General features: G+C 42.7%; 1 protein-coding gene across 1 annotated transcript in view; it reads right to left on the bottom strand.

Moving 5' to 3' along the window:
- The window catches only part of GLP1R (glucagon like peptide 1 receptor), an 84,093-nt gene that overhangs the window by 46,984 nt on the left and 12,188 nt on the right, over nt 1-24,921 (bottom strand). Inside the window, exons 3-4 of the mRNA XM_065401474.1 lie at nt 5,877-6,030; nt 4,290-4,400 (exon numbers count right to left, since the gene is read on the bottom strand). Coding sequence (XP_065257546.1) covers nt 4,290-4,400; nt 5,877-6,030 — 265 coding nt within the window. The remainder of the gene's footprint in view (nt 1-4,289; nt 4,401-5,876; nt 6,031-24,921) is intronic.

Below are 24,921 nucleotides of genomic sequence, written 5' to 3'. Positions count from 1 at the left end.
CCTCCCTGAGAGGTGGTAGCTAGGATGGAAGAATTCTTCCTTCGACCTAGCACTGTCTACACTGGGGGTTAACTACAGCGATAGGAGAACCCCTTCTGTCCTTGTAGTGAGTGTCTACACTGAAGCACCACAGCTGTGCTGCTGTAGCATTTTAAGTGTAGGCTTATCCTCAGGGCCGGCTTTAAGCCGATTCGGCCGATTCCCGGGAATGGGGCCCCACGCCTAAGAGGGCCCCGCAACGTCCGGGGCTGCCGGCGGAGCGGGGGGAAAAAAAAAAGCCGCGTCCTGCTTCTCCGCCCTCCCTCCAGCGCTTGTGCCGCCATACAGCTGATCAGCGCAAGCCTGGGAGGGAGGGGTGAGGAGGAGGAAAGCGGCATGCTTGGGGAAGACGTGGGGCCAGGGCGGAGATTTGGGGAGGGATCCAATGGGGCAGGGAGGGGGCAGAGTCGGGGTGGGGCCGGGGCAGGGGGGCGCGAGACAATTCGCGTCCCGGCGTGGGGCCCCGCACCTGCTAAAGCCGGCCCTGCTTATCCTAACCTCCATCAATGGGATGACCCCCAGGCATAAAGTCAAGCATATTCTTAAGGCCTGGTCGACACTAAAAAGTTAGTTCAACCCAGGGGTGTGAAAAATCCACACTCCTGAGCAATGTAGTTAAGCTGGACCTTACGCCCAGTGTAGACAGCACTGGGTTGATGGAAGAATTCTTCTGTCGACCTAGCTACCGCCTCTTGGGAAGGTGGATCAACTATAGCGACGGGAAAACCTCTCCCATCACTGTAGTGAGTGTCTATCCTGAAGCACTACAGGGGCACAGCTGCAGCGCTAGAGCTGTGCCACAGCAGCATTTCTAGTGAAGACACAGCTTAAGGTCACACGTCTCAAGCTACGTTTAACTGTTGCACTTCCCACTCCGTAACATCAGACCTCACCAAAGAGCCTTTCGAGATCCTTCCTGAACAAAGCCTCATTCGTAACTTTATTATCTCCCTTCTCAGCATGTGTAGAATAGAAGATTAGGGGTCCACACCCAGAAGTGCTGGAGCCTATTTTGGATTTATGGGAATGCATTGCTATGTAAGAATAAAAAATGAGTGTGGTTCAGTGGTTATAGAAGGGAATTGAAGGCCCAATTCACTGTTGCACTGCATCTTTTGAAACATTTTTCTCCAGGGAAAAACAAGCATAAGCACACTACCCTTCTAGTCTGGCAGCATTTTACCCCCACTTGGCAGTGGCGTAAATGACTCCACAAGGTGCAGTGATGAATCAGGCCATGGGAATTCAGACTCCTAGGTTACATTTCCAGCTCTCACAGTAACTTTTTGTGTTATTTCTTTGTTCCCCTTCCTTCCCCCAACTCCCTTATGTCAAATGGGGATGATATAGGGTATAACCAGCAATGAAGAGGGAAGGAGATTGGGAGGCTTAATTTGTGTCTAACGTGCTTTTGCCACCCTCCTGTGCAATACTCTATAGAAGTCCAAAGCATTGCTATTATTTTCACTCAAATACTCTTTCACAGTAATTCATGTTTTACTTATTTGCAAAAGTATATGAAAGATATTGCACATTCTGATAACTTATTCCCCACAGTATTGCGTTAAATTCTGACTCTCTCTCTTGCAGTGATGGTTTCAAGTGTCGTTATCAATCAAATGACTGCACGTAGTGTCTTAAAGATTGAAAATAAATGGGTTTGCTGGAGGGAGGGAAGGAGTTTAATCCTATAAGTAGGTTATTAGATATCAAAAAAGATTAGAGCTATTGGAAAGAGTTCTGGAGCATCTGAGGGGCTTTTAGGTCAGGTAATTGGAAGGTAAACATTGATTCTGTGCATTAGTAAAAGAAAATCTTTAAATAGCTTGAAAGGTTTAATATCTTTATTAATGATCTGGAGGGGATAAACAAACAGCATATTAATTCACAGATGATACTAAGTTGACAATTGCTACCAACAGCAGAGAAATAATACAAAAGTGCTGTAGGGAAATCAGAAATATATACAGAGTAAGAATATGATATTCACCTTGGACAAATTGGAAAAAAATATCTCCAACATGGAGTGTGAGCGAGGTACTGGTAAAGGAGTAATGTGAAAAGTGTAAGGGTCATTGCAGACAGCCAGGGAAAAAGGAGTGAGCAGCTGTGACAGAATATCTCTCTCCTGTAATAATCCTGGTATAAGGTATGCCTTTTAAGGTATCATCTGAAAACTCAATTTGCTGATCAGTATTGTCCTGGTAAAATAGGTGTGGCAACATTGTATGTGAAGTTATAAGATTCCCCTTTCTGATGTTCCAAACCCCACTGCGCTGGCCAAACAGAAACTGGCAAACAGGTCTGTCCTAAACAAAGGAATGTATGCTCTGCTTAATTTGCATCTAAGCAGTAAACAGAGTCATCATCAAGCAGGAAGGGAACACAAAGGAAGTTCAAACGGGTGAAAAAATAAAATAAAATAAAATAAAAAAAAAAAACCACCACCAGCAGGGAATATCCTTCTACATAGACTGACTCCTGGTTCTCAGCTAGAAATGTTTTTCTATGAGGGGAACTGACACTATAACAAGGAAGGACAAACACCCCAAGGGACCCCCCTCTCTGCCTATCGCATTCATTGCACCTGAAGAGACAAAGGAAGCAGGTGTTAGACTCTGGGGGAGGGGGTCCTGACAAAGAATATGGTCAGTAACACTGCTGAAAGCATGTGGTGAAAAAACTTGGCTTTGTTTCGAATGCAATTTGTTAAAGAGAAAATGCTTACTGGTGCCTAATTTATTTTTCTTATAACCATTTCTGACATTTACACCTCATTACTTGTATTCATTTAAAATGTCTCTTTGTAGTTAATAAATTTGTTTTATTGTTTTATCCAATGTTTTATCCAATGTTCAAGTTGAAATATCTGGGTAACGGATTTAACATAACCGTACTGTCCAGAAGAGGTCTGGGCAGTACAGGACATGTGTTTCTGGGAGGGAGGGGCGGGAAATCTGACACTGGGACTGTGTTGGGGTCACCCTGTGATAACTTTTATGACTGCTAAGAACCAAGGAGTGGCTGGCTGGCTGGAGCACACACACACACACACACACACACACAGGAGTGACTTACATGCTGGAGGCTGTTTGTGAGGAGCAAGTATGCCACAGCAATCCACTACATGGCAACAAAAATAATTTGTGACTCTGGGCTGTTCAGGCTAATGGAATGGAATCTGGTCGTATCTCCCCAGCTGAGGATTTCCCCCAGAGCATGAGGAAGTCCCCCAAGCTGGTGCATAGCAGTGCAGCCAGCTCCTATATCACCACCTTGCAGCCCCAGTGTAGGATACACTAGGGACAAGCAGGTGCGCAAGCCATGGCCCTGCAACTCCCAGCTGGTAGATGGCCATGTCGGAATTTACCTATTCAGAGGGTTTAAGGCAGATCCCCCAATTACTCTAAATACCACCAGGGTTGGCTTAAAACTAGACAGAGAATCAGAGAGTTGCAACAGTCTCCCTGCCATCTTTCCCCACAATCCACTGCATACAGAATCTGAATTTTTTTTAGTATCTTACCTACAGTACTTAATTCAACAGAAAGGATAATTAATTATTCGAACAGACTATCGAGGAAGGTGGTAAATTCCCAACATTTGGGCTCTTTAAATCAGAATTAGAGGTCTTTCTAAAGAGACATGCTCTGCAACTCATTGGGCACAATACAAGAATCGCTGGGTAAAATTCCATGGTCTGAGTTATGCAGGAGATGAGACAACACAATCATAATGGTCCCATCATAGATTTTTAAGGCCAGAATTTTCCCAGTGACAACCTCTTCACAGACACATTCTAATAAACCAGAGAGCAATGAATCCCAGAAATTAATGCAAAATGAAGGAAGGAACATTAAAACACTTTCTCCCCAGTTTCAATTTATCTACTGTATGTTGCTCTCTTTTTCCTCTTAACAGCTTTTATCTAGGTTTTTAGATTTGCATCTGAGAGGCATCACATTTGGTTCTGGTTAGTATAAGATATTACTTGATTCTTAGCTCCTTGCCATTCAGATACCCACACACTGATTGGCACACATGATCCAATCAGAGCATAATGCGACCCTCCTCTCCTACCGCAAAAGGAAAATGGCAAAGTAATTAGCTAGGATGGACTAGGATCAGTATCCTTGTATTGGAAGCTTTTAAGTGTCTCAGCTGCAATGGCTGTGTAAGTTTAACAGGCTGCTGCAAGACAAACATCTCACATTTGGGGTTGGATTTGCCCAGAAAGGACAGGCCCTTACCTGTGCTGGCCCAAGGAAGATACCAAGGGCAGCTTACGTTCACATAGGTCCCAGGTAGCCCATCAGGCCAGCAGGCATAGTCATCCAATGTCCTTCTGCAGAACTTGCCTTCTGCAGAGAGATGGAGAATGGGATCAAGCATTGACCTTGAACCATGATCACTATGAAGAGCAATCATCAGAAAACAGGAGGAATGAAGGCGAAGCAGCTGCACCACATAACTGTAAAAGGTTTTGTTTTATTTTACCATTTATCCTCACCCCTTACAAGAATAAAGGGAAGGGACTGAACCTCCCAGGCTGCTCTTTCACTGACTGAACAAATGGGCAGGATGATTGCAGAGGTGACATCGCAAAGATCTCATGCCATGGTGCCACAATACCTACAGCCAGAGGCTTCCGTCCTGCTCTGGTGCCAAGTATCCTTCTCATCTCTCTGCCTTTGTGTAGCCCAGTCTCTCACGTTGGTTCTCTCAGCAGCTCATATGCTTGTTATGGATGCTGTATATAATATTTCCCTGAGAACTGGTTGCTGTCATGATGTTGTGAATTCTAAACTAATACATTGATACATTGCTGATATGCCCACACAAATTACCATAGATCAGCATTACAGCTTATTCAATGTGCTAACGCTACAGCTTCACATTTATTGAACCGTCAGTCTTGGAGGTGATCACTCTGAGCATAATGGAACAAAGGGAGATGAATGGCTCCCTCCCACTACTGCTATCACTATACACTCCATTGTAGCAATACAACTAACAGAGGCAGCTATGGGGAAACGAATAACATTTTAAAAAACAGTGTTTTATAAATGTAATTTGAGACCCGCGCAGTCCTTTTCAGAGCTTTACTGTAGCACAGAGGCACTCTAGGAGCTCCCACGGCGTGTCCAATTGTGGGCTGCATTGTCAGCAAGTCCCAGCAATTTGCCAAGCATAACACTGAACAGATTGCAGCTGCCCTTATCTTCAACAGAACATTTCAGCCTATAGAGACCATGAACTGCATTCTCATTTACACTAAGGCCCCTTTACACCACTCTGACAGATAAAGGGCCCTTAAAGTGGGTGTATATTAAGGGGACTGAGTGTAAATGGAATATGGCCTTATATGTCCAATGCAGAACTCTCCTTGAAGTTCCCTGTAGAACACTCCTTGCTAGGACCTATCGTCTCCCTCGGGCTGCTCCTCCATATGAAAGGCTGCAGGGCACATTGCAGAACTCCATGGGTGGCATTCATCCTGCAGGCTGCACTGACAATACCGCCTGCCTTGGAACCAAACATGAGCCATGGCACTGCAAGATACTTTGGGCCATAGAGATGAACGGTTTTATCGCACAAAAACAACGAGGAGTCCGGTGGCACCTTAAAGACTAAGGGATTTATTTGGGCATAAGCTTTCGTGGGTAAAAAACCCACTTCTTCAGATGCAACAATGCAAAAACGTGGGTTTTTAAGCAACACAATCAGTGGGCTGGAGAGAATGGAAATGGAGTTATGGAGAGGGAGGACTTTGTGTTTCCTTGCCCCAGTTAGCAGATGTTTTATAAAGTAAACATCCCATTCCTGCCAAGCATTACCTGCCACAAGAGGAGGCGTCTCATAGAGATACTTCAGGCACTGGAGCTGATATTCTTTCCACTTCTGCATCACTTCAGAGAGGGACCCATACGCACTCTGTAAGAGAAAGGTCTCAGGTACTTTAAGAGCCAAACCACCTGCTTCACAGACAGCCTAGATAAATAAAAACGCAGCTGTAGCCCAGTTAGATCTACCCTGCAAGTACTAGAACAGCCCTGTCAAGACCCCTACATAAAGAGGAAGAAGGAAATACAGAGTTTCATGATCATAAAGAGCCTCTGTTGCATGTTTGTCTCAGGACAACCAAGGAGATGGCCAATGCAAAACACACAACCTGTCTGACATGGTATGGAGATTTTCATGAAAAGGTCATGGTCACGAGTGATGCTCATTTTCTGACTCACTACCTCCAAACAAACTTTTCCAATGAGCAGGGACATCAGTGAGCCTTCTTGGAAAAGGACTTCTAGCCAACAGCAGCTTCTGTGATCCCAAAATTGAGGCCAAGAGAACCCAGCGCATTCAGCTGACACGGTCCAAGCACTCCTCCAAAGCAGGGGCTGAACTTTCCCCTCTAACTGTCTCTTGTGGGTGGCAGCTGCTCCAACATCTAGCACATTTCTCTTGGGGAGAAAAAAAGGCAGGGATATGCCTCTGCACATTGCACAGACACCTACTGCCAGCTACTCAGAGTTTCAGGAAAAGAAGTTTCTACATTTGGTCACGGATGATTAATGTGACAATAGTGAAGCCAAGTGAATTAAGTAGTAGGCATCCTAGGTGGCTCTGACGGGCTCATCTTGTTGCCTGCATTTTCCCTTGTGGTCTTTTAAAAACATCAAACTAGCAAAAGCTGAATTATGAACATAAGAATTACCATCCTGTAAGTGACCAATGGTCCATCTAGCCCAGCATCCTGTCTCAGAGAATGGCCCAGCATGGATGCTTCAGAAGGCATAAAACCAGCAGCATGAACCTAATTGTGCAATACTCTAACACGGGGTGGGGGAAACGTCATCTAACCCCAGCTGTTGATCAGTTTATGCTTTGAAGCATGAGGATTAAATAACCCTTGTAATTTTATCCTGGCTACTTTAACTGCCCTTTTTGTTTTTTATCCCTTCACATATCTAAATCTTTTTTGTGGGGGTGGGGAGAAGCCAAGAGCCTGCACAGTATCATTTTAAACTGGCAAAAATAAAAAATAAAAAAAAATGAAGCCATTTTTAATTATACAAGAATTTAAAGAAAACTGGGCTGGATTCTTTCCATTACATCAACGTGACTCATCTGAAGCCCATTCAATTGCCCTGCATTTTACACGAGTGTAAGCATGAACAGAATTAGACCCTACATTTTTAGAACACAGAGCTTTAAGGTTCCCCCTGCCAGCATTGTACTCCTTCCTATAATTCGAAACATTTAAAATGTTTGTGAAGAAAAATTTGTGCATCAAGCCTCTGCCTTGAGCGACTAACCCACCCAGAATAGGGGTCACTAATGGGAGCACATCACAACCATGCTCAGACATACAAGCATGACAATATTGCTCTCATAAACATGAGCTATGTGAGGGCCTAGGGACCTTATTGGCCAATGCATGCTTCCAGGTGCTCCTCTGCTCTTGACTAACATATTAGTAACGTTCGTGAAGATCAGAGCTCAGGACAAAACCCAGCAAAATGCTGATCAGGGTGAGCTTCTGATGACGAGCAAATGAGTTACTCTCCTGTGACAAATGTCCCAGAAGCCCAAATGAGCAGCCAGTAACGCTATCATCATCATGTTCATTCATAAAGATGCTCTCGGGCGGCATAATGAGGAGTGGAACTGACTTGCCTAAAGACAACGTGGACATTTATTAAGTGCCTGTATTTAAGTGTAGATTTTAATAGCGGTTATAGTCTTTGTCTAGTTGATGCAAAGCACCCTGGTCTGCGTCTTGCCAACGAGGGCTGCATTGCCAGTCACATTTCACCCATAGTCCTCACAGAAGGCTGTAGGGAGCTTACATGCTCTGGATGTCTGGGGGAAAGAAAACAAAACAAAAAAGCACAAAAACCACCACACCACTTATTTGGGTGCCTAAAGTTAGAAAAATCTGGCCTTCTCCTTTATTGGGTTAGAAAGTCATTCACAAGCCAGAGCTCATTTTCTTCAATTGGATTAATTGTTCCTGAATATTCACCAAATAACCTGCTGAATGAGTCATTTTCAGACTATGGGTTGTTCACGGGTTGTTCATTGTAACCAGTCACTATTCTTCTTGTATGCTTGGCCACCTAAGTCACACTGTATTGTTTCATCTCTTTCCAACTGCATGGGAAACGTTTTAGAAACAGTAAAAAAAAGCAGCACATCCAGGATAAGCTTTTGGACAATAATCCTTTGCCCTAAATTTATGGCGCTACTAGGATTCACAAAAATTTTCATGGAATATTTAGTTATCATCCCTACATATGACCCCCCCAAATCACAGCAAACCAAATTCACCCCTTTATACTGTATTGAAAAACGTGTGCAAATCATTTTTAATTAAGAACTAGCTGTAGTCAATTATATAAACCCAAGATTATTCACATTAAGATCATTAGATTTTCCAGAATACACTAGTTTAAAAAAAATTATTTTGGCAAAGAAAAAAAAGTGTCATTTTTTTCTGAATAGATTTAAATTGTCATATAGGAATAACCGCCTTTAACAATGACTGGGCAAACTGAAATCTCTGTCCATCTGTTTAATCAGAAGTAAATGTTCTATCTGCAATGATTTCTCATCCTGTGCTAAGGCAACTCTAATACAATTATTAGCAAACTATTATTAGCAAAATAGGAAAATAATCGGACATGTTCTCTTTAGTGAAGAGGACTCATTTGGGGATTTTTTTTTTTTTTATACCACCAATATCCTGCTGCCAAAAAAAAAAAAAAAAAAAAAAAAAATCAAATATAATCGATTGTACAGTATCTTTATTGCTCTATGCACTCAGCAGTTTATAATTTGATTAATCTGAATATCATTTCTTGTTGCTCAGGTGAATACCAAATTAGTCATTGGATGTAAATTGTATACATTCCATCTACCCTTTTACAAAGGGACTTAATACCAGGTGAACAATAATCAATATGATTTATTTGGCACTATAGATATGCAATGTAATTAATTACTCAAACTAGAGAAACTAAATTAGTGAATAGATTACTATTATTTGTATAGTGTCAAGTGTGCTAGACACTTTATAGACAGGTAAACATGACAAGGCCCCTGCTCCAGAGGGCCTACACCTAAATGGACAATCCATAGGCAAGAGGAGGAGTTATGGCAGGCAACAAGTAACTCAAACAAATAGTGTAGTTAAGCATGTTGTGTAAGTATCATGATTTTCATCACTAGTTTGTTGCCATCTTGCAATTATTATTTTCAGTTCTTTGCTAAGTACTGGGCAGTGAGAGGAGAAGCACTAAAAGGTAGATAGCCTCCCTGCAGGAGAGATGTGTACTAAGGAAAGACGGAGGAGAGGATGGAGGCATGGCAGATTAGGTCGAGGTGGTGGGGTTTCAAGGCATATGAGGGGCTGCGTGAGGCACAAGTGGGAGAAGCACAAAGGAGGCAAGCAGGGAGGCAGCTTGGGTGGCATGAAATGGATTCAGGAGAATTAAAAGAGACAAGTGCAGTGAGCCATTCATTGTACTAATATAATTAAGTGCAATTAATCTCTGGTGATAAATTATCCCATTCAGAAAAGTCTGAGGAAAGAATTCTTTAGAAATCAGTGACGCCTTTTTATGAAATCCTTACCATGATTACACTCTGTCTTAGTAGTTTTCACTGCACAAAAAAGCACTTTTATCATTTTCCTATATCCTGGAGGTTACCCAGGTAATTTCATCTATTTGACCCCAACGCAATCCTTGCTACACAAGTGCAGTTCCATGACACAAGAGTCTGAAACTGCAAGGTGCTCAACAACTTCATTTCTCATTGAGGTCAATGGAAGCAGAGGCTGTTCAGAACTTCACAGAACTCACGCGTCATCTTGCAGGATGGGGCAAGTTCTCTCCCAGTCTCTGATACAGCTTGGAAAAATGGGGCCTTTTCTCAGAACCCTATTGAGCTCCCTTCCCTTCTTGTCCATGCATTCCCTGCCCCAGCCTTGTGTGTGAAAACAAAAGTTCTCCTTCTACATTGGCCTCAGCTTGCCCAACCCATTCAGTTGTGTCCCATTCCAGTATATGTAATGTCCCCAATTCATCACAAAGGACTCAATTGCTATAACATGATCCAATGGCTGGAAGCTGAAACTAGACAAATTTGGATTGGAAATAAGCTGTAAAATTTTAACAATGTAATTAACCATAGGAACAACTTACCAAGGATCACTGTGGATTCTCCATCACTGACAATTTTAAAATCAAGATTGGATGTTTTTCCAAAAGATCTGCTCTAGGAATTATTGTGGGTAGGTTCTATGGCCTGTGTTATATAGGAAGTCAGACTAAATTATCACAATGGTCCCTTATGATCTGGAAATCTAATCAACTGTGATGACAAAGACTAGGAGCTAGGAACTGCCAAATTCTAATCCCAACTCCCAAAGTGACTCCCCAGGTGACACTGGTAAGTAACTTCATTTTCTCTATCTGTGACACAGGTACAATACCATACTGTGGGGTTGTGTAGATCCATATAGGATTATGCTCCTACAGTTCTTTGTAGATGTGAAGTGCTAATAATAATCAGTAGTAATAGGACTACCCTTACAGTAAAATGGTCAGAAAAACTGGTTCCCAGCAACGCCTAATTTCCAGGCTATTTTGCTCTGGATCAGAATCCCAGTCTTGGGGGGACTGAGGATCTTATCTGAAAGCCTTTTAGAGATTGGCCTATTACTAGTTATGTTTTTAGAAGAGGCAGAGAATGACGGGCCAGAATAGAGTCTAATGAAAGGGTCTCTAAACTAAGTGTCTGCATTAGAGAAGCTTCCACTTCCCGGGATGGGCAATTTGATTCTATTAATAACAGATATAGGCTTGAATTTACAACAGTGAGCTTTGTCCTCTGATCATAGCCCTAAAGGAGCAGAGTACAGCACTGAAACCCCAGAAAGTCCTCTGTAAACAATTATCACCTTGTATCCACAGGGGGTGAGAATCTCCTCTCTCTGGGAAGGGCAGTTTTCAGGTTTCATTTTAGTTCTCAGGTTTCAGTGAATTTGGTAGTGACAGTCCCTCAAGCCACAGACCAGTCTCAGACACATCAGCATTAGCGCAAACTTCCCTCAATATGAGCTGAGCAATATGCCTCAGCCCAGACCTGGACACTGCTTCTTCAAGCATGAAAGTGATTCATCCTCTCGTCCTTTTTGGTCTATGGCTTCTCAGATAACTGTCACAGTAAGTGTCCATTGTAACGGAGCAACGACTCACCAGCGCGGCGCCCCCTGATGGTCATCCAAGGAATTAGCTTTCCATCCTCCGGAGTGCCCTCTGTCAGCCGGTGTCTCGCCTTTCGCTAGCCCCCATGTCCCTCCCGGACCCCGGCGCCCCTTTCTCTTGGGGGCTGCCCCCTGGCATACCCCCACAGTTTCTGGGTCTCCCCACCCAGGGGAACCCCCACCCACTAGCCCCACCTCGCCTCAGTATAAGGCTACTGCCAGTCACCATCTAGCCCCTGTTCACTGGGGCAGACTGCAGTGTACAAGCCATTCATCACAGGCAAGGGGGGTTTGGACCGGCTGCCTCCGCCTACCCTTGGGCTGCCCTCTGTAACCCCAGTACCTATTTGGCCTTGCACAAGGCCGGCAGCCTGGGGAGTTGCCAGGCAGGAGCTCCCCAGCTCCTCTCGCCTTTCCCCAGCCCTGCTCCACCTCAGGTACCCTGGTACGCTCCCCAGCAGCCAGGCCCGTCTCCCTCCACAGCTAGAGGAGACTCTCTTAGCTCCAGCCTAGCAGCCCCTTTATAGGCCCAGCTGTGGCCTGATTGGGGCGTGGCCCAACTGTGGCTGCTTCCCCAATCAGCCCAGCCTTGCTGCTTTGCCCTGCCACAGTCCTCTCCCAGGGCTGTTTTAAGCCCTTCAGGGCAGGAGCGGGTGACCACCCCGCTACACCATCTTGTGGTGGAATTTTGTTATGTGTCTGTCTGCCCAGAAGGACATGGACTGACATCCCTCCTCATTCCCCCAACTCATTTCACACAGAGCACAAAACAACCTCCAGCCGGTAACAGCTTTTAGTCACTACTGGGATGGAATGGATTAAATCCAGGGGTTTGAAAGCAAGTGTCAGCATGCCATTATTAGTTCCCTGAGTCAGTCTCTGGCCCAGTTCTCAGTTTCTCTCTAATGTGTTGTTGTCCCTTATAGACCTGAAGATAATTATTTTTCTCTCAAGATTTTTTAAACTATTTATCTGAAAGAGAAATCAAGGTGTTGGGTTCTTTTGCAGACACTGTAGTGACAGCGTAGGTAAGGCTGAACTCCAATTTCAGTAATAAGGTAGATTTTGCCTCCACATCTTTACCTTTCATGAAAAGGTATCCAGAATCCATGAGAATTGGTTAGGGGGCTCCTCTGCCAGGGTATAATAGGTCTTGAAAGTCTGGGAAAATCCGAAAGAGGCAATGACATGGAAGAAACAAAATCTTCAGAGATAAAGTTTGCAGATACAAAAATTGGGGGAGTAGTAAATAATGAAGAGGACAGGTCACTGATTCAGAGAGATCTAGATCGCTTGGTAAACTGGGTCAAGCAAACAATATGCATTTTAATATAGCTTAAATGTAAATGTATTCATCTAGGAACAATTTAACTTAACAAACAGAAGGTTAAGTGGTGACTTGATTAGTGTCTATAAGTATCTACATGGGGAACAAATATTTAACAATGGGCTCTTCAATCTAGTAGAGAAAGGTACAACACAATCCAATAGCTGAAAGTTGAAGCTAGACAAATTCAGACTTGAAATCAGGTGTAAATTGTTAGCAGCGACAGAAATTAACCATTGGACCAATTTACCAAGGGTCGTGGTGGATTCTCCATCACTGAATTTTTAAAATCAAGATTGGATGTTTTTCTAGGAATTATTTTGGGGACGTTCTATGGCCTGTGCTATACCGGAAGTCAGACCAGATGATCACAATGATCCCTTCTGGCCTTGGAATCTATGAATTTCTGGAAGTGGTATTGAGGAGGGCAATACTTTGACCACTTTGCTGTCATTCACGGGACTTGTTATATGCCAAATTTCATGTTCCTTTTGCAGACGGAAGGTGAATCACAGGGTGCCCTATAGACACAGATATAAATTCACTATGGGACACTCCAGTGATAAAGTGCAGTCCTGCAGCTCTTATTTTGTGTGTTGAAGAGCTGCTTTGTCTGAGGACTACGTTGTCTCTTCATTTTGGGTAATGATACAGGGCAGAGTTAAGGGCATTTGTGAGACTAACTGTGGTTTTCCATACTTTCATATACTTTTAAAGCATATTTTCATTTTAGAAACGGTTTTCCACTGTTTATTATTTCTCCTTCTTCCCCAAGTTACGGCATTCCTTTAGGTTTCTTCCCACTTGGAGTTATGATGCCCAATTTCAATTTTCACTCCAATTTAATGTGGTCTTCTTGATTTAGGCAAGATGCAGTGCCTCTCTGAGATGAAGTAATTATTATTACCCTGCCTTGGCAACTGCTTCACTGATCAAATGAGCTCGCCTTAATTATGCCTCCCAACTCATATTTTACAAGTTACTTGGTTGGCAGCTGGGTCATTCTGGACAAACCCCTTGGAAATGGCAAGCGCTGAATCAGAGCAGCCCTTCATTCAGAGAAAAGTCTTTATTGCCAGCTTTCAAGAATGTTTTACACAACGTTTCTGGTTCATTAGTGACCAAGGAAAAATGACTCCAGGGGCTGGAGAGCTAAATTTTTTTTCAATGTTCTCCCTTTTAAAGTTTCCTCCCTTCTCTTGTTGGGAGCAGTAACTGATGAACACATGGAGGGAAAGCACTGCAGGAGTTACTGTGAGATTTCTGCAGCAGCTTCCTGCACATACCTGCCGTTTGGCCTCTCTGTGCTTCTCCAGCACTTAGTCTTTTATTCCCTCTCCTAGTACACTGGGCCTCCATGAGGGATCCTTTGCCATGGGATCTATCTCCTGGTCCCAGATTAGTTGGTGGATCAGGGACAACACATCTGGAATGCTAAGGCTCTCAACAAAACAAAAAACAAACAAACCAACATTCAGTTTCAGTTTTCAGCATGGTTCTTATTTTACCTGATCTAGTTTGCTGGGCCCTAACTGGAATGGCACATCAGTAAAGCATTACCTTGCTAACTGCACTTTCAGTTTCAGCACAGTCTAGAATTAAGAGAGATCCTCTAGCAATCGATGCATGGAATGCTTCTCCTCTGGTAGGTCAGGTGGGGTAAGAAGGCTCTCCTCTCCTACGTGGCTTTGTACTGGGGAAGTGCCATTTTCTATTGCACCTGTCCTCAGTGATGGATAGGGCTGGGATGGAGAAGAATTACCAGCAGTCTTTATTCCTGCTCCTTGAAATGTCCTCCAGCATTTAGGTCAGGATAGAGCTCTGCCCAAAGGTCATTGTGGGAACCAATAGTCAATATGCTTACAGCTCAAGTTGACACAGATTTAGTTTGACAGCCATTGTTACCGTCAAATGTTCTTTTCATTACAACTTCTTTCATCTGTTCTGACAAATGTTCCTACCCAGGACTTATTGCCTGGGTCAGTTACAAATCCAACATGAGAAAACGACTATGTTCCCAAGCAAAGGCACAAAGGAAAACCCCCTTCCTTGGGGGACTCTGGTGACAAAAAGGCTCAGGGGGAAAAAATGCAGACACAGCTATAAGAACTCCAAATCAGAAAGTAGCCCCATGATTCTAGCAGAGTGCTGGACAATTCTGTGGCACTCCTCTCAAAAGGGGGATGAGACCAAGATGATACAGACTCACTATAAAAAATAAGTTAGATTATACTGCCAAGTGCAGCTCAGTAATGCTATCCACAGACAAAGTTTATGGAGTACTTTACCAGCACTGTAATTCTTATTTGAAATGAGTTGCATATTTTTTCTGGCCCAAGGCTATAGCGCTAGCAAAACTGTGGAAGGGCTGTCAGAGGTTAGGAGAGCTGTAATTTAAGTCTCTCTCACAAACAAACACCAGAGGGAGGTGAACCCAGCCCTCTATCAGAAGAAGGGGTGTTATAACATGGAATCTTTCAAGGGGTGGGGAAGGGAAGAGGGAGAAAGGGAAAAGATTGACAACCATATGAGGTGCATCAGAGGCGCTGTGAAGTGCAGAGGATCTGTGAAGTAGAGGTCAGCAGCTTCACGTGATACAGAGAGGGAAGGATTCACCTAATCAAGTAGGATTTTTGTTTCTTTTTGCTGTGGTTTAAAAATGCAGTGAGTCAAATTAACCCCTGATGACTTCCGTGGACATACGCCAGGGAAATATCTAACCCAATCCCTACTGAACCAGGTACATTTAAAGCACCTCACTCGTGGACATAGAAAAGTTCTATGCTGATTAGTTCATTTGTACAGTGATACGGGCAGGCAGGCCAGCAGGGACTAGGCAAAACAAGAACAGATAAGGAAAATATAATGATGTGCTGCAGGCCACCCCCTGTAGTTATGAAACTGGGACATCGGGTGTGTGTGGGGGGAGGGGAAGATTCCTTGAAGAAATTTAAGATTCAAGAAGAAAAGAGCATCTCCTTTAGGAGACAATGTGCATCTCAGTTCCAAGAACTGAGAACTTGCTGCCGTGCAGCAGATGCCTAAAGTGATTTAACAGAACAAGGGCCCTCAATTTATTAACTCTTTGCCCTTTGGTAGTGCTTTGCATCCAAGAGTCTCAAACAGTCTAACAAACCATTAGCGAAGTCTCACAAATACCATTGTAAGGTAAGCAATATCCCCATTTAGACAGATGGAGGAAAGGGATGCACAGAGGTTAAGTGATTTGCCCAAGATTGTAGCAGCAGAACCAGGAACAGAAACCAGGTCTCAGTCTTTTACTGTTATCTCTAGACAGTTATATCCCTAGTGATCGGGGGGGGGGGGGAAATCACACGTATCAAAATCTTAACACCTCTCTTCCATCCTAAATATACACCCCACATTTGTCTTAAAAACAGTGACTCTTCAGAGCGGAGTCATCAATTTTGATAGGAACACTTTATTCTACCTCTGTCGTTGCTGTTTGCTCAGATACTCTGATATGAACTTAGTCTCCAATTTAAACAAGTGATTTGAGACAGTAAAATAATAATCACAAAGCTATTAAAGAAATCTCTGGTGCATAATTTCATGGCTCCTGCATCTCCTAATCACAACTGATTTCAAGAGAAGAATGTGATTACCTCTCTATAGTTTTTAAGAGTTCCAGCTGAGGGAAGCTAGTTAATTAAAACAGAAATAACAAGTAGCAGAGTAACTCATCAGCAGCTCATTGCCACCATATTCAAGGTCCACTGTCCAGTTATCTGCTGTACTAATTTTTCCCTTTTAACCATCCCTCTCCCAAGATTGCCTGTATGCAGTGGCTTTGTAAATGTTCAGCCAAGAACATAGCAATTACAAGAAAGACTTGAGAACTGAGCCTGCAGGACCAGAACTCTCCAAACTACACTCATCTCAAACTCTTGGTTCTATTAATGAGAAGTATCCCCTTGGATGTTTCCACTGTACTTCTCCCCAATGTAAAAACAGTGCAGGCCAGCCCTTACAGCATATAGTGACATGGGTTTACTGTACCTGCAAGCAAGGCAGAACAGCATCGCAGACTCTTGGCCAGGCTTTGCATATGCTGGAGCACGTTCACTAGATTTCACACGTTTGGATGCATGCAGTGTTTACAATGTACAAGCCAGCACATACATTACACTATGCAGCATGCAACCCACATGGCTACAGTTTCTACATCCCAAAGACTTGTGTTGTCAAAATTAGGACAGCGGCAAACTCAATCAGGATTAAAAAACAAAAAGAGTCCTTTATGCCAGTTTGCTTCATAGCTTCTACATGGTCCCTCCAGCCTGCAACACCCTCTTAGAGCTCCTCTTGCTGCATGAAGTGGCTTAGAGGATGGATAGATAAGTCAGAATGGACCCACAGGCTTTCCTCACTCTGGGACTTTACATGCAGCAGGTGTTGGGCAGCAGCATCATAACAGGGACCACCTGGGCTTTTAGGACTTGTGAGAATTTCTATCTCAAGGCATTTTACAAACAAAGAAGCCTCACAATACCTTTGTCAGATATGAAATAGATAAATATTATTCCTAGAGGGCTAAATTAAGGCACAGAAACATTAAGGGAATTGCCAAAGATCACATAGTGACAGAAGTGGGAATGGAATTTGGGAATTCTGATTCCCAAACCCCTATTTTATGTGTGTTCCTTAAGAGATAAATGCAACATCAATTCCCTGAAGTCACTGTTAGAAGAAAAACTTTTATGTATATACAGATCTTAAAGAATATTTAAATACTCTGTTTTAAATGATAAGCCTTAAAATAAAACTTTTCTATCAAGATAGCTTCTCTTGGAATCTGTTTTCGATCTATAGCCTAGTTCAAAAATAGGAAAGTAGAAAAATTTGAGATTGTAATCTGTATTTTCTGGAAAATAAATTGTCAAACTTTTGCTTATCAGGAATGATCTGTTAAAGCCTGTATATCATCATCATCATCATCATCATCATCTCAGTTTGGGGTGGACAGGAGAGGGAGGAAAGGGTTAGCCACCATTAAGAATTGTATTTTAAGAAGGAAGCTGGATAACTATCTCTGAGTTTGTGGTTTAGACATTAGATAATAGTTTGGTTTCGATATTCAGATATTTGCCTAAGTTATAGAGTTGATTGACTTTGGTTGTAAATCCCAACTGAAGAGTTTTACCAAACAGACAGACAGCTTTTTAGAATCCGTCTAAGAATTTAAGGATGAATTATTTTTGTATTAGTTTGATGATTTAATTAATTTGACTATTTAACTGGATGATTTAACTCCAATCTAACATTGAGACTTACCTGTTTGATTTGATCTTGATTAGATTCCCATTTGACAAGGCTTTATTTTTAGTTGAATATTAATAATTTAGCTTTGGTAATATGTTTTCTTGATTTGATTTTATGGGGTTTTTTTTAGAAGAGTTTTAGTAAATTTTGTAGCTGTTTAGTGAAGTAATGTTTTTTTCCAATAAGCAATGTGGGTCTAGAGCAGTGTTTCCCAAACTTTAACAACGTGTGAACCCCTTTCACTAAAATGTCAAGTCTCGCGAACCCCCTCCTAAAAATGAATATTTCCAGGGATTTTCTCCTTTACCTGAGTATAAATTATAAAAGCAGTGAACTTGGAAATATTAAATTTGTTTTTATGACATGCTTATTACACACTATTTATTATTAATTATTATTTATCATTACAGTATTTTTATTACATTATGAAAACAGCAACACTCTTCCAAGATCTCACTTTTGTAGCTTGTATCACTTTGAATAAGCCTGTTATAAGACAAGGCTCCTATGTTTCATCAAGGAGTATCAGCAGGTTTTTTTGCCGCCTCAAGCTCCGAGCAAAAAAAAAAAAAAAATCCCCGGAATTGTGCCGCCCCAAGTACGTGCTTGTTTTGCTGGTGTCTGAGTATCAGATGTGGAACAGCATGAAGGTATTTAAGAAGCCAACTCAAAGAGTTCCTCCTACACAAGCATTCAGGTCTTGAGCAGTCCAGGCAAACAATGCACGTTACAAAAAAGCTTAAACTTGTTCTTCATAATAATTTAAAAAAACAATACTACCTGCCTATTTAATTTTAAAAATAGCAAAAAATATCCACCTCCCTTTCCATTACTTATAAGGAGTCTTGAAGTTTAAATCTCCTCAATGTGATAGATATGCTTGCTTTGATCTGCTTAGCTCTTGGAAGTCCAGGAGCTCCAGGCTGCTGGCCCCATGCTGCCCAGGGTCCCTAGGGACAACTCTGTCCACCATTAGGGAATTTTTCCCTGAGAACCCCCTGTAACATTTCATGAACCCCAGTTTGGGAACCACTGGTCAATAGCCTTTGAGGGCCTGGGGTGGAGGATACCATCTGCTCAACCTAAAAGCGTGACTAGCTGCCCCTCCAGTGGGTATGTCTACACAGCAATAAAAAACCCCACAGCACCAAGTAGTAGAGCCCAGGTCAACTGATTCGGGCTCACAGGGCTAAACATAGCAGTGTAGACATTCAGTCTCAGGCTGCAGCCTGAGCTCCGTTACCCTTCCTCCTCACCAGGCTCCAAAGCCTGGGCTCCACCCCAAGCCCAAATGTCTACAACACTATTTTTAATCCTACAGCCTGAGCCACATGAGCCCAAGTCAATTGACACTGCAGGTTTTTCTGTGCAGTGCAGTTGTACGCAATAAGTCTATAGTTCTCACATCATCCATCCTAGCTACAAATGCCTGAGTCAACATGTTCTGCAACAAGTGCCCCTCAAATCTTTCATTTTGAGGTGTAAATCCAGCAAAAAAACACACTCCAGTTGTCAATATACTGTATTAAAGTTAGCTGCCTACCCCGCAAACCCAACTCCCAAAAATCTCCTGTGTGATGTTACCTCAGTGACCAATCACCACAACTGCACCATAGCCATGCATATACAATAGATAGACATTACTGCCTATTTCTGTCCTGTCAAGTAATCCTGGCAATCAATGCACAAGTTGCATTATCATCCAATGATAATGTCCACTGCGACACTGCAGATTGATTCCTGCAAAGTAGAGTCCCGAGCCCTTGCCATGCTCCTATGTCCTCCTGCCTCTCTCAGTAATCACACAACTGAGGAAACTGTGATACAAAGTCGGATCAAGGGGAAAGTGTCCCTTTATTAAGGAACAGTGCAGGGTTAAATCTGATTAGGCAGCTATAGTGTGAAGCATGTGGATATTGTGCAGGAATTGAGTGCAAGTTACCCAATTCTGACACTTTGCGGAAGTTTAATATCCTTCTAGTTACTGATGGAATAGAATCTTGTCACAGTAAGATATGAATACATCATCTGGCTTCTTTCCAAATACAGAACAGAAATATTTATTAAAATACTTCTTCCTTTTCTCTATCTCGATTGACAATTTTGCCATCAATTGTCTGCATTTCTTAACTGCCGATCAGTACTCATTGCTATCAACTTCCCCATCTTTCCACTGTTGTATCAGTGGTTCTCAACCAGTGGTATGCGTAGCCCTGAGGGTATGCAGAGGTGTTGAAAGGAGTACATCAACTCATATAGATATTTGCCTGGTTTTACAACAGCCCACATAAAAAAGCACTAGCCAAATCAGTACAAACTAAGGGTATGTCTACACCCAGCCGCTAGTTTGGCGGCTGGCAATCGAAGTTCTGGGTTCGACTTATCGCGTCTTGTCTGGACGTGATAAGTCGAACCAGGAAGTGCTCGCCGTCGACTGCGGTACTCCAGCTAGACGAGAGGAGTACCGCGGAGTCGACGGGGGAGCCCGCCTGCCGCGTGTGGACCGAGGTAAGTTCGAACTAAGGTACTTCGAACTTCAGCTACGTTATTCACGTAGCTGAAGTTGCGTACCTTAGTTCGATTTGGGGGTTTAGTGTAGACCAAGCCTAAAATGTCATACAGACATTTTATACCTCTCTATATACTATACACTGAAATGTAAGTACAATATTTATATTCCAAATGATTTATTTTATAATTATATGGTAAAATGAGAAAGTAAGCAATTTTTCCACTAATAGTGTGCTGCGACACTTTCATAATTTTATGTCTGATTTTGTAAGCAAGTAGTTTTTAAGTGAGGTGAAACTTGGGGGTACGCAAGACAAATCAGACTCCTGAGAGCCAATGTGTTCTATATTGGGTTTGTAAAATTATTTTAGTTGCTACTTTCACTTCCTTGCTTAACCTGGAAATCCTTTTTTAAAATTTAATTTTTATATATATATATATATATATATATATATAAATGAAAGAGTGCATTTTTTGTTTTTAACCTAGACAGCCTTCTTATGAGATTGCAGAATTCTGGGGCATCTAATAAAGCATTCTTATAACAACGCACAATTATCATTGACATTTTTATATTAAAATTTTTCCTCCCATTCAATTTCACTAATTTTCTTCCTTCAGTTTTACATCGTCAGATGATAGCTTGTGTTTCCTTCAGTATATCCAGTACTTTCAATGATGTGAATACATGAAATTCTATAAATGACAATGTTGTGATACTGGCCCTACATATGATCTCTGGGTCCGGGCCTCTATAAAAACTTTCATGGATTAGGAGATCTTCTCAGCAAGTTGAATGACAACTCCTCACAGTTAGGGGTGTCATGTTCAGTGGTAGACTGTAGGCAATCTGGAATATAAAGCACTTTTCCACCTTTGGGCACATTTTGGCGGTCCCGATGGGGGTGGAGGGGAGTCTCAGCTTGTAACAGCTGCAATACAGACTTGGAAACATTCTTTGCACTTCCCTCTGCCTCAGCCCAGTTTTTTCCACCATTGATGTTCTAGTCCCTATCCTCCTCTTTTCACCTGGAGAATGCAAGTCATTCTTTAACCATGAAAACAATCAGCCCCTCTTGCCTAAAGAAAAATGGCAGATTCTGCGTCATACTTTTTAGATCTATTGCTGATTTAGTGAGAAAGTTCCATTTGGTATTACTGCTAGCCAGCACAGCAAGGTACTTCCAGGACTTAAGTTGCCAAATTACCCAACATGTTTTATTCACCCTGACAACAGCAGAGGCCATTAGCTCTATTCACACAAAAGCATTAACACTGAAAAACTGGTTCCATCATCAGGCTGGAAGTCTGCCAGGACTTCTATCACCAATTCACTGTGTGACCCTGAGAAAGTTACATCTCTGTGCCTCATTTCCTCCATACATATATGTGATATTGGGAATAATATTTAGCATATGTTGTTATGATGATTATTTCACTGGTTATTGCAAAGCACTCTGAGATCCTTTATGAGTGCTATAAATATGCAACATATATTATTTTGAGGGCGGGGGGGGGACTTTTCCATAAGTGTCATATACAGAAACACAGGCCTCTTGCTCTAGTCCTAAATTGACACTCTCCAACTCTGGACTCAAGTCTGATTCCCACTGAGCTGTCTGGGAGATGTCCTCGCAATATGATTGAAAGCGCTTTTATTTTGTTTGCTTTATTTTAAGTTATTCACTTGTACAGCTTCTCTCTTCCTCTCATTACTCTGTGTCTCACTGAGCCCATACTTTTGCTTTCAGCCAGAGAGCTAGCCAGGAATATTCCCGGACCTATTTGTTATGCTTAATCTCTTTAATACATGAAAGAAAAATCCCAAACATTTCATCCTGGGAGGGCTTTGATAATAGTTTATATGGATTAACATTTAGAGATGAAACCATTTCGTTATCTAGACCAACCTACACCAACTTTGGGGCAATTCAGATACAGACGTCCTGAACTTCATGGACCAGGCCTAATTCCACTAAGAATGAAACACAGGCAGTAACAGAGTGTGTTTGTGTGTGATGGGGGCAGTGGGGGAGAGGGAGAGAGAGGGGTATCTGACCCAAAACACCCAACCTACTATTCACAAAGGAGCCGATATTTCCAAGGTAACACACAAAGGTCTCTGCATGGGAATCCTCCTTCACACCCTGAATGTTCTTTATAGCTTTAGATAACATTACAGGAGACCTCAAGCACAGGAGACAGAAAGATGTGGTCAAGAGCCTCAGAGTCTACAGTCCAGTTCACAATGTACAATGGAAGCAACAGGTGGGAGAAAAAACAAGATGTGCTTTCAACCCCTGAATGGAAAAGCCCCTCTTCAGATCATCCTGGTAGAATATCAGCAGTAATGGAGCATAATGACGATCATATTATTAAACGGACAAAAACTAATGTCACTGCAACAATAACGTCGCATAGTTAAGGCCTGGAAGTGAAAAGATGCTGAGTTAACGCTGCTGTTGGAATCTTCCACATCATGGATATGGTTTATTATTAATAACAAAGACTATTACAGTTGGGCCTAGAGGCCCTGAGATCAGGACCTCATTGTACTAGTGTGATCCAGGCACCTCTTGGTGCCAACTGGCAAAGGGCACCAAGGTACACAGAGATCCCTTGGGTGTGGTCTCTACATTGTGTTGCCCGTGGCTGGTGGAGTTGGGGAGCTGACTTGTGGCAGGCACAGACAAAACTTCCTTGTGTCAGGGCAGGTGGTAGTGAGATGTCTCAACCCTGGGTAAAATCACAGCGAGGCACTGTACAAACTCACAGTAAGCGTCAGTCCCTACCCTAAAAATCTTATATCTAAATTATGTGTGTATGGGAACAGGAATTTCTTTTATGCACGAAGTGTGACATTTCTGAAGCGTTTTTCATTCCAAATAGCAACAAAAAGTCAGAAATATGAAGTTTCCCACAGAATTAGTGTCTTTCAAAACATTCCAGGCAGGGAGCAGGCCTGCTGATGGGGGAAACTCAGGCAGCCTGCCTACTGGCTGGCTGAAAGTTTCAATTTTTAATGGAATAAAAGACTGTTTCTATTCTGGTAACTAAGCATTTTCCAACAGAGAACCAACTCCCCTTAAAAAGGGGGGGGGGGAAGGAGAAGCTGGGGATCTATAGACCAGTCAGCCTGACTTTGATACCTGGGAAGTTATTAGAGCAATGTATAAAACATTCAATTTGCAAATACCTGGAGGATGAAGGGGTGGTCACTCGTGGACAGCATGGATTTACTAAGAACAAATCCTGCCAAACCAGCTTGATATCATTCTTTGACAAGGTAACTGCTTTGTGTCTAGGGGAAATGTGATGGACAGAATATACCTGGACTTTAGCAAGGCTTTTGACACAGTCCCACATGACATTTTAATAAATAAGCTGGAGAAATACAAGCTCAGTAGAACTACCATTAAGTGGATACATAATTGGTTAAACAACCCCAAAGAAAGAGGAACTATTAATGGAATGATGTCAGATTGGAAAGAGGCCTCAAGTGGGTTTTAACAGCCATCTGTTCTGGGTCAATGTTATTTAACATCTTTATTAATTACCTTGATGTGGGAGTAGAGAGCATACTGATCAAATTTGCAAATGACACAAAGCTGGCGGCGGGGGGGAGGGATTTCAAATACTTTGAGGGATGGAACTAAAATTCAAAGGGCTCTTGATAAATTGGAAAACTAGGCTATAGACAACAAAATGAAATTCAACAAAGACAAATTTAAGGTGCTACACATAGGGAAGAAAAACCAAATGCACAGATACAGAATGGGGGATAACTAGCTTGGCAGCAGCACTGCTGAGAAGTATTTGGGAACTGTGGTGGATCACAACCTCAACATACGTTAACAAGATTCTATTGCAAAAAGAGAAGCAAATGCAATTTTGGTTTCATACTCCTCGGGGAATTCTGTGTCTCTGCACACGTGCAGAATTAATGTTCCCCGCAGATTTATTTGCTTCCCCACAGAAAAATGACTTCTGATGGGGAAGCAAAGGGAAGCCCACAAGAGTGGTCATGTGCCCCTCCTCAGCAGCAGAGGCAGATTGCTTCGGGCGCCTGGAGCAGCTGGTAGAGATGTAAATCACCACTGGGATGGGGTGGGAGGGGCTGGGCAGTCGTGTGTGCGAGAGGGAGACACACTGTCCCTCTTGCTCGCTATTGCAACATGCTTGGCGTGGAGAGGCTGGGCTTTGGGGTGTTTCTGAGGAGGTAGGCGTGTGGCAGAGAAGAATGTAGCAGCCTGCCTGCCTTAGTGAATTGTTCCCATTCTCTTTGTGAATTCTCCCAGGACTATAAGACAGGTGTAAAAGTTTTAAGGCTCCTTTATGTTGCCAGAGTGGTGTAAAGCAGTGGTTTTCCAACTTTTTTTCTGGTGACCCAGTTGAAGAAAATTGTTGATGCCCGCGACCCAATGAAGCTGGGGATGAGGGGTTTGGGAGGGGCTCAGGGCTGGGGCAGAGGATTGGGGTGCAGGGGCGA

This window comes from Emys orbicularis, chromosome 3 (assembly GCF_028017835.1).
Source record: "Emys orbicularis isolate rEmyOrb1 chromosome 3, rEmyOrb1.hap1, whole genome shotgun sequence".
NCBI lineage: Eukaryota > Metazoa > Chordata > Testudines > Emydidae > Emys > Emys orbicularis.
This window is presented reverse-complemented; position numbering and strand designations above follow the sequence as displayed.